Source organism: Somniosus microcephalus, chromosome 33 (assembly GCF_052327205.1).
Source record: "Somniosus microcephalus isolate GS21.2 chromosome 33, FLI_Smic_1.0, whole genome shotgun sequence".
Classification (NCBI taxonomy): domain Eukaryota; kingdom Metazoa; phylum Chordata; class Chondrichthyes; order Squaliformes; family Somniosidae; genus Somniosus; species Somniosus microcephalus.
In genome coordinates this window covers 4,989,366-5,008,454 of record NC_141019.1, presented here as the reverse complement: position 1 = coordinate 5,008,454, position 19,089 = coordinate 4,989,366, and the positions used below count along the sequence as shown (strand labels likewise).

Here is a 19,089-nt window from a genome sequence, read left to right as displayed (position 1 = left end):
AGAGCTTGGTTTAACAGTTCATCTGACATTGTTGCACCCCCTCAGTATTGCCCTGGACTACCAGCCTAGATTACGTGCTCAAGTCCTAAAGTGAGGTTTAAACCCATAACCTACTGATTGAGCAGTAAAGCGGACATTATGCCTCAACCTTTCACCTTACGGTGACTAACAACGGAGTTCTCTCATCACAATAGCAAAATGGAAGTCCAGGACTCAAGTATAAATCTGAAAATACTAATCCTACCCCACTGTACTGTGTTTAAAGAACATTCCATGGGCCTCGAGTTCCTGTGAACGAGCAGACCAGATTAGATAGCTTTCGGACACATGGAAACCAGCAACATGCTTCAAGTTTCCAAAGCAAGCCACTGAGAAATGACCACAGCTAGTTTCTTTCCACAAAGGGCCACAGCCACTTCCACAAGTCCAAACTAAAGCACAGGTTGGCAAAAGCGCAGGCTTAAGGATCCCAAAGTGTGAGCACGCATACTGCTAGAGTTAAACATGCTAAAACCACGCAGCTTACCAGCGCAGAGCACTAGTCTGTTTCCCACTGCTTGTCCAACCAGGATTACCCTACCAGTAACAGCACTGGTTTTCAGAGTTAGCCCAGCTCCAGTGGCAGGGTCCCCAGTCCAGGTTCCATTAATAAACCAGGCTGGTTGGTCAATGAACAAAGATGCCCTGTAGTACTGCAGACCTGCTGGCTCAGATATCAGATTATTGAGCTGACTGCAGCGGGTTGACTTGGCACCAATCTTCCATCACCAGGCATGTCATTTTGAAACCACCTTGATCCCAGAGACCTCACTTACACTTAACTAGTAAGTAGTAGAAGTATGATGTATTACTAATTGTCTCCAGAGGAGGTATAAAAAGGAAAATTAGGAACATTTTGCTTCCATGGCTTTCTGCAGCAGTGCATTCCACATTCTCAAATCTGTGAAGTGCTGTAAAGAGCTTGTATTGAATTGGTTTAGCTCAATTTCCACGGTTATTTGGGATTCCTGTGCTGTATTCCCCTCAGGGAAGAGGCTCCTATCTGAAATAACTGAAAAGTTTGGGATGGGGACAATAGCAGCCCTCGTCCTCTTCCCAAATGCATCTTCACTTTCAGCCTCTCCCTTATTTCAACAGGAAAGAGTTCCAGTCTAGGCTGAAGGTTACTCCACAGCCACAGGTCTGGACCAGCTGACTTTGTAGAACTGACTAAGCCTGTTGCACATCCCTTCCTCCCTTTCCCCATCCCAAAAGGACTCTACCACCATCTGAAGACCTATTAAACTCATCAGTTTAATACTGAAGTGTATTATAGACGCACGTAGAAATAAATCAGTCAAGAGGCCAGAGCTGAGAATAAAGTACAACATGGAAGGTGCGAACAGCACACTTCAGTACCAACCTCTACGTATCAACATACTGAAATCACATCAAGATGAATCTAGAGTAATACGTGCTCTTTGATGCAGTTGGGAGACAAACCAATAAAATGGGGTGGGTGGGCATAGTTACTTTTAAATAGATCAATTTGTGATGTTAAACAATCATCTGTCCAGATTTTGATTTTCATTCACAAATCACCACTGTAAACTTAAAATTAGTGCCAATCAGGGTTCAAAGATTTTGATCCAGTTATCTATTGGTCAACTGGTTCAAGTTGGCTGGCTCTGCATTAGATACAAAAGACTCTCACAATCATTTTACTTCAGTGACTGGATTTACTTTGCTGAATGGGCAAAAAAAAAAAAAAAAAAAAATCAGAAAACCAATCTTTCTATTGTTTTACACAACTGGTCTGCCCACTTCTTCCTTTGCCCATCTGTGATTATATGGCTTAAAAAGGCACGCTCTCACTCCCAGCCCCGTTTCGTACAAAAAGAATTATGCATTCAGCTTTGTTGGTATCTTGTACAAATATTTGTCCCCCTGACAACAAAGTAATGTTTGAGATTTCATTTTCTATTTTTAAAAAGCCTTTCCTACATCAGCCCCACGTTAGAGGTTGAGCAAGTGACCTGCACCCAGACCTCAGCTCAGGCTCTTGTATAACTCAGAAGTCTAGGAGAAAGTTGCTCGCCTTCCTGTGTGTCCCTCCGAGACAGCAGTTGGGTCTCCACTCTACATTGCTGAAATCTGTCCATTTGTGTAATGGGATTCAGAACTTGTCAAAGAATCAGGGGCACAAACCTGCATTATGCTAGAACTCCAAGTCCATCTCCCTCTCATCCCTTTTGAAAATGAAACCCTACTTTGCTTGAACTAGATTGCTTATCTTTTATTCCTCCTGCCAAACACGGTTTTGAAATAAACTTAGCCAATTGAAATTTTTGCAGGTTTCAGCCCAGTTTCCCCATCCAGATATATTCTCAGCTCAATTAGGTGACGACACACCCCAAAAAGAAAATGCACTCAGTAAAATACTCCTCCCCAACCCAAACTAAAACTACAAATTTCAAAACTTTCTTTTCATAGGTGCGTTTTTGGAGAAGTTAACATATACAAAACTCTCTTGATGTTACAATTGGTACAGTGGCAGGGGGCAAAAAAAGCTAGAGCGGCTATCAAAATTGAGCGCACAGGCTTGCCTGCGATTGGGCCCACGCCACAGTCAAACAGCCTGCCAACATCAAGGCTCATACATGAAGAATTGCCAAATGGCTGAGTGTAGGCAGTGCCTGTGGAGCTACACCCCAACAGCCAGAAGTAGCGTGCTTGGGACCGGGAAGGGGAGGGAAATTGAATTTCAATAATAGTGCCCATTAACCAGTAATACCAACCCCACCATCTCATAAAATCAGGAAACAAACTCTTAAAAATCATGAGATTTGGTAAGATATCAGGAGTTGCTATTTTTTCCCCAAACATAAACCAATATAGATTGACAGTTGATTTATAAACCTCATTAGTGACTTTATTTAATCTCGAACAGGTCACAGCTCTTGACAAAAACTATAATGCTGCATCTGAAAATGCTTTAAAAAAAACTTTAAAATCCTACCTATTATCACCACCCCTCACCTGGTGCCCAATACAACCACCATGCAATGCAGTCCCTGCAGCTGCCACCTAAAGCCCATAAAAGCTCATCCCTCTAGAACCCTAGCCTATGCACCTAACTTTAATTTGAACTATAAAAATCAATTAAACCATAGAAATGATAGCAGTATTGCTAACTCACAATTTCAGAGTGAAATAAAACCCCTCTCGCGATGGAACACCTAAATCGCCTTTAAAACGTTGATTTGCACATTGGGATTATCAGCATTGAAGTTTTTTTGTGATGAAATAAGTTTTAAAAATTGGAGTGCTAACATCTCTAAGCTCAACAACATGTCTGGCCCAAATGCATGGTGGTACACAGAAGGACAATAAAATGTATAATTGAGGAAACATGGGTTGGTATACTTTGCTTTTCAAATACTTCGAGAGAAACTACTGTAGGAAAATGGCAACAAAAACAAAAGGAGGAGAAATCTTTGACCCAACTGGATAGCCCTGCAACACTCTGCAGTGCTGCATACTAAGAAGATTTAGCTGTGCTCCGTCAGGTTACTTCCGCTTATACTTTAAAGCTTTTCTTTTTATGCTTTAAAAAAAAATTCTCACACAGAATGTGGGAGTCGGTCAAGGCCAGCATTTATTGCCCACCCCGAATTGCCGAACGGAGTGGCTTGCTAGGCCTTTTCAGAGGGCAGTTAAGAGTCAATCACATTGCTGTGGGTCTGGAGTCACATATAGGCCAGACCAGGTAAGGACGGCAGATTTCCTTCCCTAAAGGACATTAGTGAACCAGATGGGTTTTTACAACAACCCAGTAGTTTCATGGTCATCATTACTGATGCTTTTCGTTGCAGAATGATTTAATTTACTGAATTTAAATTCCCCAGCTGCTGTGGTGGGATTTGAACTCCCGTTTCCGGATCATTAGTCCAGTAACATAACCACGATGCTACCGCACCCAATGTCAACTGATATGAACTCTGCTCTTGCCTGGAGAAGCCACCAGTCACATTTCTCAAAGAGCCTCGGTTAAGACTCAGCATTAATGTGGTTTCACAAGAAGATTGGGATTATTGCATTACCTCAGGATGCTAGGAAATTTTCATTTTACTTCCTCAGATGTGTGGGATTAAAGTGGGATAACAAATTCCTTGGGCTGGCTTGGATTTCTTTACTTCAATCAAGGATTGTTTGGCTTAAAAAGTTCCAATTCTCTGACTATTTTTTAGCTTACTTGTTGCTCCCCCACCTCATCCTCCACCTGTTTTGCGCTGCCTCTCCGTTACCACGGCATCCCTGCAGGAGGCCAAGATAATCGAGAGATCTCCTGGAATTTGAGAAGTGGAGGAAGGGGTCCAAGGTCACGGAGCAAATCGACGCAACAGGGACCACGGCGCTGATGTTAGCCGGGGCCGGAGGGGAGGAAGCGGAGCACGGCTCCCTCCACTCGAAAGGAGGTGACGGTGGCTCGCTCGGTCAACTGTTCATCCTGGTTAATCCTGGCCCTTGCCTATTTATATAGGAGGGCGGCCGGGCTGAGCTGAGCCAGTGAGCTCAGATGCTGCAGTGAGGAGGAACCCAATGGACATTATGGAAAGCCCCCTGAACCAAGTGGTTTTTTTTTGCGTATGCGCAAATCGCGTATTTTTTTTTTTCCACAGAAAAAAAAAATCGCGAGATTTAGGCATTCCATCGCGAGTGAAGCATTATTTCACTTGGAAATCGTGTGTCTCGTGATGGAATCGCAAGAGTTGGCAATACTGGTTAACACTTCAGCTCCACCATAATGCAGCTTCAAAAGAAAGTCATCTGCTGGTGTCCAGACAAACTATTCATTGGTCATTTTGGACAGGCGGGGAGAAGAGGACGAAAGAAAGAGAAAGCAAAAAGAGACAGCTGCCCAGGAAGTAAAGCTTGCTACAACTACAAGAGGGCAGCGGCAGCAGATGCCTTTTGGTCATGCTGGTGTTAAATGTGCAGTACCTAGAAGTTCAAACTACTCTAGGACTCCAAACAAAGTCAAAGTCAGAGGTAGAACTGGGTGCATTTAGACCCCCTCCCCACCACCCCCCCTCCCAGAGTTTGGAGCAGTTTACCCTCTAAAACTGAAATCACTGGGATAACAATGCAAACCCGGCACAGAACACTAAATGATACAATATTGTCATGCTACTGCACTGATCAGGATAAGTTTGAATAATGCTGGAAAAAGCCACTTACATCAGTGGTTGCAGGAACTGGGTCAGGCTGATGATGAGGGGATCCATTTCTGAAATTAGACCAATAATTTCTATTACCAATAAGCTCTTAAATGCTGTTAGTTATGGGGATAAGAATATAGCATTGACGAGACCTACCCTTCAGCAATGGTAAAACTGCTATGCGAACTGGTAAATCCAGGAGATGCCGTATTGTTAACATAGGAGATGTCTGGCCAGGGAGAACACTGGATGAGGAAAAGCCAATTAGACACTTACAAAATCAGAATGTGACGACAACTTCTACAAATTAAGCATAACTATATATTACATTCATCTGAAGTATTAGTAGAGATCCTTTCTGGTTGCTACACAGCTTTCCCCAGTCTATTCTGCACTGAAGTTTACACATCTTTTAACCACATTGGTTCCCTTAGTTAATGATTTGCCGTCTATGCTGAATACTTCAAATGACTAAGAATAATCAGAGGAATTTTTTCCCCCCCATAATGAACCAGAACAGAAACCAAAATGAAGCATTAATAGGCCAATCAGGTCTCCTTCCTCTTCCCCACCACTCCAGTTCAATAGATTACATCAAAATATTACACATGCTTACCAAAAAACAATCTAGCAGACTCAAGAAAACAAATGCCAGATCTCAAACATTTGTCAGAGTGCAGTCTTACCTCGGTGAGAATAGTTGTATCATAAGAAGGCTGATACTTTTCCTTCTCTTGAGGAGTTCGTTTTTCCATCTTTTCCCTATCCGTTTTCTGTTTTCTATCAGCACCTTTGGGCTGCAAACAGTCATATGCAACAATGAAAAACCCAGCATGGAACAACATACACAATGCCATCACCCACAGCCTATTCTCACATGCATGAGGATTCAACCCTACAGTTGGAGAGACTAAGAAAAATACTACTTTCCCACTTAAGGATGGAGAGCTGGGAAGTACAACAGGTTTTATTTCCTAACATTACAACCACTGTTCCATTACCATTATATATCTTTTTTCATGTCCAGTTCCCTTAAGATAGAGAATTGACCAAAATAAGTTAGGGGTCATCCACAGTTGGGAGTACAAAGTGAACAGAGCGGCTTCAAAGAGAAGAAAGGTCAATGCAGAGCAAGAAAAAAACCCACGATCTCCCACAATAGAATAATTTATGAATGCCCCAAACTCACTGAACACAGAACAGCTCACTCTCTCTTCTGTATACTGTAGGCAAGCATTTGGCACCAGCACTTCCTTCAGGGAAGCAGTGCGCACCGCCAATTAGAGAGCTAGAGACAGCCAGAGTGGGACAGGATAAAGGGAAAAAAAGGAAATAGATCCATGAATGCTGCCTGTGCCTCTATCCTACTCATGGGTGTACAACAGGTGAAAAAGAAAAGAAAAGGGGATCCTTCAAAGCCAGATCTCTCTTCCTCCTGGATAACCAGCCAAGAACAGTAGAAGGCCAAATCAGGATTACAACCAAAGTCTCCAAATTGAAAGTTGAATGCTCTAATGTTTCAGCAATGAGTTTGCAAAATTAAAAGTCTGGTGGCACTGTATGAAATTTAGTTTCATCTTCATTCCTACTCAGTTCCACTGTTCCCACTAAGCTGGGCGCCCGCACAGTTAACTCGAGGCTGTCGCACAACCAGGCGTTGCAGGCTGCTCCGTGCCACTGGAGTGGGCTCCAGTGTGCAGGCACTCTTTTCAATCGCGTCCCACAGGTTTGTTCTTCAGGCCCGAAGGAGCGGGCTTTGGCGCCTGCGCGCTGGAAGCCGCTACAGGTCTGAGCCACTGAGAATGTGAACGGCTGTCGAATCTGTGCTGGGAGTCCTGGCAAATGGCAATGCACTTATAAAGATCAACGGGGGGACGGAACGGCGAGAGCGCCACACACAAACACGGGGGGGGGGGGGGGGGGGGGGCGGCGGCGGGGAGAGAAACGGTAAGACAGAGGGTCTAGGCGCGTGTAGCCCATTCCCGGGGACCGAATGGCGGCTGCACTTTGGAACAACACAGGTGGGGGCACAGCACATGTACAATGGCCACTGGAAGGAGGCTAAAGCAAACAATATTTAGGCCTGCGGTGAAAAGTTAAAAAGAAAATATTCAGAAAATTGTTTAAAGCTGGAAAAAAAATTAGAAAATGATGAATGTCTTGCAGTAAGTTTCAGTTAAATTTTGCCAGGTGTTGTCCCCTTTTTGAAAGAGTTTATCAGGGTTATTTAAATCATGTTATGAGAGAGGGGGAAAAGTTTGTGCCCCCGTTTGTACCGCAGAGTGTGAGAGACAGAGAGAACGGCAGCAGAGAAAGAGGAAACAACTTCTCCAAAACTGATCCCAACTCATCGCCAAGGCTGGGGCTAGATAACCTCATCGCCGCCTTAGAATGTTTAACCACTTTATTCACTTCTTATTTTAGCTTAGTTTAGAATTAGAGGTTTTTTTTGTTGTATGTTTAACGACAGCATTGAAGAGAGAAAGAGAAACTTGGAGCAACTTCTTCTGTCAAAGCTGCAATGAGACTTGAAAAGAATTTAAAGATTTTTAATGAACTTTTCCCCCAAAATGTTAAACATTTTACCTACCAACCCCCCACCCCCGCAAATCCCATAATTTCAAATATGATTTTGGAAGAAACAAGCAAAAATCAATTTTCCCCTCATCTAAACAAGTTTCAACCAGGTCTTGAAGTCCAAATGCTTTTAAAGAGGCTCTGAATTGCTTAAAATGTTTTAAAATTGAAATTTCACAAGCATGCAACCATGCTGTTGAGGGGGAGGGCGGGGGAGGATTTGTAGGAGTTACATAAATATTTTTTTTAAGTCAATAAAAAGCAAGACTTTAGGCAGTGAACCGAAAAAGGGGAAAACCACAAACCATTTTATTTTGTCTGTCGTTCTAGAGTCCGAACAAGTCTCAGGAATAATGTAAATATAGATTTCCTGTTAACCGTTTAGTGGAATGTTAATAGAAACAAGAGTTATGTAATGATGTATAAAAATTGTAGGAAGCTACTTCAGAATAAATCTTTGTTCATGAAGACAGAAAATGCTTCAATTAAACTGATAATGTACAATTTCAATTTGGTATAAATCTTCCAAATGGGAGATTAAAAGTTGACAGTACAATGAAGTTTGTTTCCTGCTATTTAATTGCAAAGTACCCAAAATAATTCAACACTGTGATAAGAGCAGGGATTAATACTGTGGAGAATGTTTGAGAAAAACATTAGAAGCGAAATTTGTAAATTAACACCTTTACATCAACATAGTAGTAAACAAGTCAGTCTGATTGGTTCTCCTGTCCAGGAAGAAAGATGAAAGTTTATTTCTGTTAAATCATAGCTTTTCCTGCATTTTGTTTTTAACTCTGACGCAATTTGCGCATGTGTTTTTCTGCACTTGTGGAGAAGTGCTGCATGTCAGACGTCAGTACTGTAAGAAAGCCGCTGCTCCTGCTGCCTTTGCTATAGTGACATGAGGGATGGGCTATTACTTCGAAAACTTTCAAATTAATACTAATTGCACAAATAGATATACGTCTTTCAGCTCACCTTGGGCTTTTGGATTGTTTGTCGGTGCATAACTGTGTAAATGAGGGACGTTTCTGAAGTATTAATGCATTATTATGCAGTTCTTTTATATCCCAGTCATTATTTTATTTTTATTTATTTATTTTTTTTAAATATAAAGAGTTTGTACATGACAAACTGAAAGCTTTTAATTAATTCTACCGTAAAGAAACTTGCAGAATGGGCATGTAAATGACAAATTAATTTCAATATAGGCAAGTGCAAGGTGGTGCATTTTGGTAGGAGGAATAAGAAGGCGACCTACTCCTTGGAAAAGAGTCGAAATGGGGTGGAGGTGCAAAGGGATCCAAGGGTGTAGATTCACAAATCACTAAAAAGTAGCAATGCAGCTTAAAAAAAACCGTAAAAAAGTGTAAATAAAGCACTGGGGTTTATTTCTAGAAGAATAGAATTCAAAAGCAGAGAAGTGATGTTAAACTTGTATCGAACCTTGTCTGATTCGCTCATGATAGGAGATAGTGGGCTGGCAATATGGCATTACTGTATATATGTTTTTAAGTGGTCGCTGTTGTAAAATTTGCCCACGGATGAAAAGGTCACGCTCAAAGGAGTTCGTGGCCCGCTCAGTGCCTTCCTCCATCCAACAGAAGGTATGGAGTAAAAGGTAAAGTAATAAAAAGGGCAAAAGCAGGAACTAAGTGTCACAAAACATCTTTGAAAGTTCTCTATCTGAATGCACGTAGCATTCGTAACAAAATAGACGAGTTAATGGCACAAATAACTACATATGGGTATGATCTTGTGGCCATTACAGAAACATGGCTGCAGGGTGACAATGCCTGGGAATTAAACATACCAGGTTATTTAACGATCAGGAAGGACAGGCAGGAAGGAAGGGGAGGTGGGGTGGCTATGTTAATAAAGGAAGGAATCACTGTAATACAGAGAAATGATATTGGGTCAAAAGATCAGGATAATGAAACAGTTTGGGTGGAGGTAAGGAATAATAAGGGGAAAAAAACACTAGTGGGCGCAGTCTATAGGCCTCCGAACAGTTGCAACTCTGTTGGACGGAGTATCAATCAGGAAATAGTTGAGGCTTGTAATAAGGGAACATCTATAATTATGGGGGATTTTAACTATCATATTAATTGGACAAATCAAATTGGGCAGGGCTGCCTTGAGGATGAGTTCATTGAGTGTATTAGGGATGGGTTTCTTGAGCAGTATGTAACTGAACCGACCAGGGGGCAAGCAACCTTAGATCTGGTCCTGTGTAACGAGACAGGATTAATTAAAAATGTCCTAGTAAAGGATCCCCTTGGAATGAGTGACCATAACATGGTTGAATTCCATATTCAATCAGAGAGAGTGAGAAGGTTGGATCTCAAACAAGCGTGCTAAGCTTGAATAAAGGAGACTATGAAGGTATGAGAGCGGAATTGAGTAGAGTGGATTGGGAAAATAGATTAAAGGGTAAGACGATACATGATCAGTGGTGTACATTTAAGGAGTTATTTTACAACTTCCAAAAAATATATATTCCACTGAGAAGAAAAGGGTGTAAAAGAAAAGACAGCCATCCGTGGCTAAGTAAAGAAATTAAGGATAGTATTCGACTAAAAACAAGGGCATATAAGGTAGCCAAATCTAGTGGGAGGATAGAGGATTGGGAAAACTTTAAAAGACAGCAAAAATAACAAAAAGATTGATTAAGAAAGGGAAGATAGATTATGAAAGTAAATTAGCAAAAAATATAAAAACAGATAGTAAGAGTTTTTATAGTTATATAAAAAGAAAAAAAGGGTGGCTAAAGTAAATGTTGGTCCCTTAGAGGACGAGACCGGGAAATTAATGGTGGGAAATATGGAGATGGCAAAAAACACAATGAATATTTTACATCAGTCTTTACAGTAGAAGACACTAAGAATATCCCAACACTGGACAAACAGGGGGCTAAAGGGGGGGGGGGGGGGGGGGAGGAGCTAAACACAATCAAAATCACTAAGGAAGTGGTACTCGGTAAAATAATGGGACTCAAGGCGGATAAATCACCTGGACCTGATGGCTTACATCCTAGGGTCTTGAGGGAAGTGGCGGTAGGGATTGTGGATGCATTGGTAATAATTTTCCAAAACTCCCTGGACTCGGCAAAGGTCCCGGCAGACTGGAAAACTGCTAACGTAACACCCTTATTTAAAAAGGGCAGTAGACAGAAGGCTGGAAACTATAGAACGGTTAGCCTAACATCTGTGGTAGGTAAAATTTTGGAGTCCATTATTAAGGAGACAGTAACAGGACATTTGGATAATCATAATTTAATAGGACAAAGTCAGCATGGTTTTATGAAGGGGAAGTCATGTTTGACAAATTTGCTGGAGTTCTTTGAGGAAGTAACATATAGGGTGGATAAAGGGGAACCAGTGGACGTAGTGTATTTAGACTTCCAAAAGGCATTTGACAAGGTGCCACACAAAAGATTATTGCTTAAGATAAAAAATCACGGGATTGGGGGTAATATTCTGGCATGGATAGAGGATTGGCTATCTAACAGAAGGCAGAGAGTTGGGATAAATGGTTCATTCTCAGACTGGCAATCAGTAACTAGTGGTGTTCCGCAGGGGTCAGTGCTGGGTCCCCAACTCTTTAAAATCTATATTAACGATTTGGAGGAGGGGACCGAGTGTAACATATCAAAGTTTGCAGATGATACTAAGATGGGAGGGAAATTAAGTGAGTGAGGAGGACATAAAAAAACCTGCAAGGGGACATCGACAGGCTAAGTAAGTGGGCAGAGATTTGGCAGATGGAATACAATACTGGAAAGTGTGAGGTTATGCACTTTGGCAGGAAAAATCGTAGAGCAAGTTATTATCTTAATGGCAAGAAACTGGAAAGTACTGAAGTACAAAGGGATCTGGGGGTCTTGGTGCACGAAACTCAAAAGGTTAGTATGCAGGTGCAGCAAGGTGATTAAGGCCAATGGAATGTTGGCTTTCATTGCTAGGGGGATAGAATATAAAAATAGGGAGGTATTGCTTCAGTTGTACAAGGTATTGGTGAGACCGCACCTGGAATACTGCGTACAGTTTTGGTGTCCATACTTAAGAAAGGACATACTTGCTCTCGAGTCAGTACAAAGAAGGTTCACTCGGTTAATCCCGGGGATGAGGGGATGGACATATGAGGAGAGGTTGAGTAGATTGGGACTCTACTCATTGCAGTTCAGAAGAATGAGAGGCGATCTTATTTGAAACATATAAGATTGTGAAGGGGTTGGATCGGGTGGATGCAGGGAAGATGTTCCCGACGATGGGTGAAACTAGAACTAGGGGGTATAGTCTTAGAATAAGGGGCTGCTCTTTCAAAACTGAGATGAGGAGGAACTACTTCACTCAGAGGGTGGTAGGTCCATGGAATATGCTGCCCCAAAAAGCTGTAGAAGCTACATCATTACATAAATTTAAAACAGAAAGAGACAGTTTCCTAGAAGTAAAGGGAATTAAGGGTTACGGGGAGCGGGCAGGAATTTGGACATGAGTCTAGGTTCGGATCGGTCATGGCCCTGTGGGTAGCGGAGCGGGCCCAGGGGCCGTGTAGCCTGATCCTGCTCCTATTTCGTGTCTCTAATTCTGTTAGATTCAGGAGATGGTTCTGTGATAGTAGATTGGCGGTTAGGATCAGATCAGCCATGATCTTATTGAATGGCGGAGCAGGCTCGAGGGGCCGATTGGCCTACTCCTGCTCCTATTTCTTATGTTCTTATGTAACAGGACCCATGGCCAATTGTCACCGGAACAACAGAATTACTGCTCTTATATTTTACGGTGCAGCCAACAGCAAGAGAACAGCTTTAGAATGTAAAGAAACTCATTAGCCCAGTTCTGACAATGGTCTGGTTGACAAAAGCACCACTTGATGTAGCACTCTGCCACACAGACCAGAAAGTTGTAATTAATCCTCGATCTATGCGGACGTAACCAATTTCAGAAGTTGGGCTATTATTAGAGAGGGCACAATAATAAATGCCAGTTTCAGATCACTGCTCAGTGTGTGCGCAAGATATAAATCATTTAATACAGATCTAGAACCTTGCTAGTTGATGGATAGTAAATGTTTTATACCTTGCACACACTTTGTTTGTGACACTTACTACCTCTCATCACATTTTTGTTGATTGGCTCCAAGTAAAACAGCAGCAAAATCACAGTTCAAGATGCAGGAAACATAAAAATCAAGTGAAGAAAGGGATTAGATAACTGCCAACAATAAACCATTAAGAAATTATGAAAACAACCAACCCTGAATGACCAATCAGGAAAACTTACCGATAAAAGGGGGAATTAAAAAAACGCAACTGAAGTAGAAAATGTGCTTTTTAAAAAAAAAAAAATTGCACTCATTTTTTTCTTTACCTCAGTGACTGAAGTTTCTGTTGTCCAAAATAAGGCTTGTAGCATAACACATGTAAAATTTCATATTTCATGACAACATAATTGTGCCCAAGCATCTTCATCCTCTCCAAAAAGCCTGCGCTTGGACTTGCTATTTTTGTCCAGAGCGGTGACAGGTACTTCCTGCAGTCACACCATGGGCAGGGAGCACAATTTCCCAGGATCCATCAGTAGCAGATGTCCCACTGTATTGTTTGCACAAAATTTGATTATATAGCAGAGAGCAAAATTCCTATTATTTGCTGTTGTGTGGAAAACACCAAAATCTACGCAAGGTGACTCAAAAAGATATTAATTCTCAGGGTGAGCGCGCAGCTGGCAAGGTCAGCACTTATTACCCATCCCGAGGTGTCCAGAGTTTAATCAGAGGGCAGTTAAGAGTAAACCACATTGGTGTGGAACTGCAGTCACATAGGCCAGACCCAATAGGGCATTAATGCACCAGCTGGGTTTTGACAACAATCAGATCGCTTCTTGGTCACTTGGTCTTTCTAAGTAACACTGATGGCTTTTTTATTTCCAGATTTTTTAACTCCTCGGTGCTCACTGATTTACAATTCATACCTACCTTTAGCAATAGTCCTCACTTAGATTTTACGTGTTGGCCTTATTAAAAAAAGTGACTTTCCCTAGATTTAATTGTTCATATCTTTCAAAATGCGTGTTTTCCCTCACTGTCATCCAGCCAGAAATAGCCGTGCTACCATTCCACACACTAGCTGATCACCCAAATTTAGAACTTTCCGTTTCTGCCCACCTTGCCCTCAATCAATTCTACCAGCCTTCCCTATGCGTTCCTGTATCAGTCATATACTTCCTGTACCTCGACCACCATACATTTGTAGAACAAGGAGGAACTAAGCATCATTTCACTCATGAGTAACAGTACAAGAAATGGATACAAAATAAAGGCACACATTAATACGAGAATTGGCTGCTGATTTACAGCTTTCATAGAAAAGTGAACAGATGTGGAATTCAATCCCCAAAACACCAATAAAAACTCCAGAATGCCATGGAACAACAAAATTTGACTCATCTAGTCACTGCAAATCAGTGGCGCCCCCAACAACATTGTGCATTACGCGATTATACACCTCAAGTGGTGGCATGATCAGGCTCAGCTGGGTTGACCCCATCCCGTCCCGTTCCCAACAGCCACTTGAGAGAGATACTGTAGGGCTGTTAGCTCCTATGGAACAGTGCAGCAGAAAGTCAGCCCCTTCAGCAGTGAAGTTAATGTACATTAAGTCATTCGCAATGTCGCCAATTTTCTGCTACTTCACGGAATAAGCATTCATGTCTGTTTTGCTCCAAAATTGGTTATTTTCTAGTTTCTTTAGTCACCATATTATGCAAACTTTCTCCAATCATGTCCCAGCAATAAGAAAAATTGAGACAGCTGCCATGTATGTTCCTCACTCACACCATTATACATGTCCTAAAAATAAATACCCTCCCCTCTTGTACTAGAAACAGGCCAACGCACCCCACTGGGGGCGAACACTCTTGACTCTAGGTACACAGTCAGTTGACTCTCCATGTTCAGAGATCTTTCGGCAGGCGCCTCCCAAGACGACGTCAATTCTAAGGAACCACCAACACTAGGGTTCAAACACTTGAGCGAGAACAAGCTGCTTTCTTCACTTAAAAACCAGTGCAACCGGCAATGGCTGGGACTTATCAACCGACTTTGTTTTTGAATGTACCAAATATCTTTTGGTTGACACGGTTTTCAAACGTCCATTTAAAAAATAAAACTATGAAAATGAAATATTGGTATTTTGGATCAACAGGAAGTGCACAATATGTATACTTCTACCAAAGATGACACCCACTATACCAGCTTGGGTCCAGCAGGCAGCCCAAGTGCCGCTTGCTTTCACAAACCCGTCATTCAGAGAGATTGATTTCTTTTTAAATCCTGATGACATCTGCACTCCAGATACCTGCCATGACATATGACAACAGGTTCACTGCACTGTTCCAAGTTTTTTTTTTTTACATTAATTAAATTATTTTGTTGCATCTTAATCTCAGTGCCACCTTCCAAGTGAAACCTCACTATTTCCAACTCCTACCACCTAAAAACAGACAGCAACATGGCAAGTGATTTGCCAGAAGCAACAATGGTACAAATCAATTAGCAAGACTTGTTGGTAGCAGCACACTAGTTCTGATATGATCTCCAAGCCACCACTGGCAGATGCTGCAGAATATGTACAGGTGGCTGTGGAGCAACAGGCAACTCAGGCGGTGGGCATTTACCCAATGAAAGGGACAACTGCTGAGTACTGGGAGGAGGGTAGAAGGTCGTATCTCTGGAGAAGAGGAACGGGACAGGGGACAATAAATCCATTAGGGCAGGCTCCTTCTGTTGCCACCAATCACAAAGGGGGTAGCAGAGTAGACTTCTCCTTAATGATAAAGCAGCTGCAAAATACTAACATTAAGATCTTTCCCAGCACCACAAACTTATGTGGAGACCAACAGTGCCTTTTGTAGAGTGCACAAATTTAATTGCAGAGGAGCAGAAACAGTTAGCAAAGGAACAGAGGCTGGTGGAAGGAAGATCAAAGCTAAAACACCTCAAATCGGAGCAATTACAGGAAACTTTTTTTTTTAATCCGGCACGGACGGGACCGACGTGGTGCCGGTTCATCAAAAATTCCGGATAACCGAACGCTATAGTAAAAGATACGGAGCCGAGAGCTCCGTATAAAGCAACAAACCCTGTAGCAACAGCTTCAGAACAATGGGCACAAGTTGCAAGCGTCTCTCTAGCTTAGCAACAGCTGCAGCCACACCCTTCCACAGCAACAAATGGAGTAAAAAAAATAAAAGTTACCTGAACCTACTCCTGAATTTTGCCGGTTAACCGACATTTCCTGTTATTTAGGGGCCGGTTAACCGAAAGTTTCCTGTACCAACATGTTCAGCTCATGCAGCATGTGGGGCTGGCTGATGAAATGTGGCAGATCATGGCTCACTTGACGATAGCGTTGTGGGAGTGAAGTGGAAAGCAAGATAGTGGACTGTGCGGGAGGAGGAGCATCTCTGGGACATGTGCTGGCAGCTCATGGGACTTTTTGTTGGGATTTTCTGGACCCACATTGTAAAACATATATCCTCCAACTCATGGAGCAATACCACAGTATTAGATCAATCTCAGCAAAATCCATCTGTATATCTTAAAAACCTTACTGGTGGGAGGGTGTAATTACAGTGTGACAAGTTTACATTGGAGTTTCCATTAAAACTGCAGACATAGGAATTTATATTGAAAAGATAAAAATGAACGGATAGAATGAAGGACTTCAAAATGTGGACGGAGTTACATATGCATGCCCGGTCAAATTATCCCTCGCCCTCTAACTTTGCTTCTCCTGCAGATTACACTTGGTTTTGACTGACTGTGCAACATCAAGGGAGATCAACTAGTCTGTACTAAAATTCTTGCATATGTGCACATTTCCTGTCCCCAAAACTTGACTTCCTGTCAGGATTTTTGATTAATGGTTTTGTGTCAACATTTATAATGGAAAATCCCTATCTACCTCAGTCAACAATGGGTTGTCACGATGCTGCTTCCATCTAGTAGGTGGCACTGTGGCAGCTCCTCTGTCCGTCTCCCAGCAGAATAGGTTTTAGTATCGACACCTAGGAAGTTCCTCCGTTCTGCTCCAGCCTCTGCTTTTGAAGTTCCTGCAGGTTTTCAATTTTTGGAACCATTTTTTGAACGTTGTGACTGATATATATATTTTAAAATATATTTACATTTGCCTCCTTCAACTTTCTCCTTTTCATTTTTAACTGGAACTCCAATCTTCACCTGGGCCCTACTTCAAGTGCTGTGGGAAACACTACAGGATATTTAGTAGTATACATAAATCCCATGAGGTGGCAATACCCCATTCCTCCATAGGACAGTGTTGCTACCTCAAAATGTTACTACAAGAATCCCGTTACTCTTGCTTGCTCCACAGGTGGCACTGTAACCCTTCTCAGCCTCTTACAACAAACACAGCGAAGAGAGATACCATTTCCTCTGCTTTAAGCAACACCGCAGGATGCATCTTAAAATACTTCAACATTTGGAGCAGAGCACCAAGTTCAAAGTCTTGACAAGGTAAAGCAGCTACCCCATCAGGGAAACATTTTAATCCAATTTTAAACCTCATTACAGGGTGTAAATGTGACTAATGTGATTGCAAACTATAAAACCAGTATACCTCGACAGTCTGACTTGAACCTTGAAAAGACAAGATCGCTATAGTCAAGAATTATTAATAGTTCGATGGTTGTCTTTGGATCTAAGCCACATATAAAGAGTGCAATGTATACCAATTTAAATTGTTGGCTCAGTAATTTTGCTGAAAAGGCAACAAGTAAAACTAAAGACCAGGAGAACAGTTGCAGTGTTCCTTTTTGTGGATCCCTCATTTCATGATGTGCAAATACATACATTTCTTACTTCATTTCCATTACATCGGTCCAGAGAACTACACACTTCAGAATTTCCAGCAGCACGTGGCAAGAAACCAGGTGCATCGATCTGGGCAGTGTACACTAGGGGGCAGGAGAAGACAGACGAGAGCTAGTATTGAACTAGGTGGGGCGGCAGGGGTGAAGAGAAGGGAGAATAGCATTGACCAAAGAGCAAGCAGTCCCTGAAGGGGGCGGGGCGGGGGGGGGGGGGGGGGGGGGGGGGGGGGGGAGGAGAATAACACCCCCAGGCACACCTCTCCAGTAAAGTGGCTCGTGTGGGGCATAAACACCAGCATGGACCTGCTGGGCCAAGTGGCCTGTTTCTGTAAATACTTTGTAATGTAATGTAAAGTGAAAGAATGGCTTGAGTAGGCAGAGTTTGTGGGGTATGGGAGGGGGGGGGGGGGGGAAGAGGGGGGGGGGTGAAAGAGGAGAGAATGACAAACATACTTGTGCTCCCCCCCCCCCCCCCAAAAGCAACTGGCGCACCTCAACCAACAAATTTGCATATTGGTTTCCAGCACAGTTTAATTCAGTATGACCATACTGCACCACAGTAATAATTCATGTAGGACTGGGCCTTTTTTAAAAAAAAACGTAGTAATGATGCCAGATTGCAATCCCCCATACACCCACAGACAACAATCTAGCATTAGAAAACAGGATTTTGTTTTGCGGATACGGTTTTGCCCATCAGAATTGGCAACTACTCCTGAAACAAGATCAGCAACCATTTTAAAAGTGTGCCCTTTTAAAATCGGTACCTTATCTGTTAAGGTAACAAGTCACAACAATTAGACACAGATTTTTATTCAGCAGTGTCCATTTTGAAAATGCTGCAGAAGAACATAAGAATTAGGAGGAGTAGGCCATACGGCTCCGCCATTCAATATGATCATGGCTGATCATCAACCTCAACTCCACTTTCCCGCCCGATCCCCATATCACTTCAATCCCCTAGAGTCCAAAACTCTCTCCATCTCAGCCTTGAATATACTCAAAGACTCAGCATTCACAGCCCTCTGGGGCAGGGAATTGCAAAGATTCACAGCCCTCTGAGTGAAGAAATTCCTCCTCATCACGGTCTTAAATGACCGACCCCTTATCCTGAGACTATGCCCCCTAGTTCTAGACACTCCAGCCAGGAGGAAACAATCTCTCAGCATCTACCCTGTCAATCCCCTTCAGAATCTTGTATGTTTCAATGAGATCACCTCTCATTCTTCTAAACTCCAGAGAGTATCGGCCCAATCTATTCAATCTCTCTTCATAGTGCAACCCTCTCACCCCAGGAATCAATCTAGTGAACCTTTGTTGCACCGCCTCCAAGGCATGCATGTCCTTTCTCAGATAAGGAGACCAAAACTTTGCTCAGTACTCCAAGTTGGTCTCAACAAAGCCCTGTACAA

At 42.4% G+C, this 19,089-nt stretch overlaps 1 protein-coding gene across 4 annotated transcripts in view; it reads right to left on the bottom strand.

Annotated features, from left to right (window-relative positions):
* The window catches only part of tfcp2 (transcription factor CP2), a 122,218-nt gene that overhangs the window by 29,328 nt on the left and 73,801 nt on the right, over positions 1–19,089 (bottom strand). For all 4 annotated transcript variants that reach the window (XM_085972618.1, XM_085972619.1, XM_085972616.1 and 1 more), the window contains exons 7-9: positions 5,888–5,998; positions 5,358–5,446; positions 5,221–5,269 (exon numbers count right to left, since the gene is read on the bottom strand). In XM_085972618.1, the coding sequence (XP_085828744.1) occupies positions 5,221–5,269; positions 5,358–5,446; positions 5,888–5,998 (249 nt within the window). The remainder of the gene's footprint in view (positions 1–5,220; positions 5,270–5,357; positions 5,447–5,887; positions 5,999–19,089) is intronic.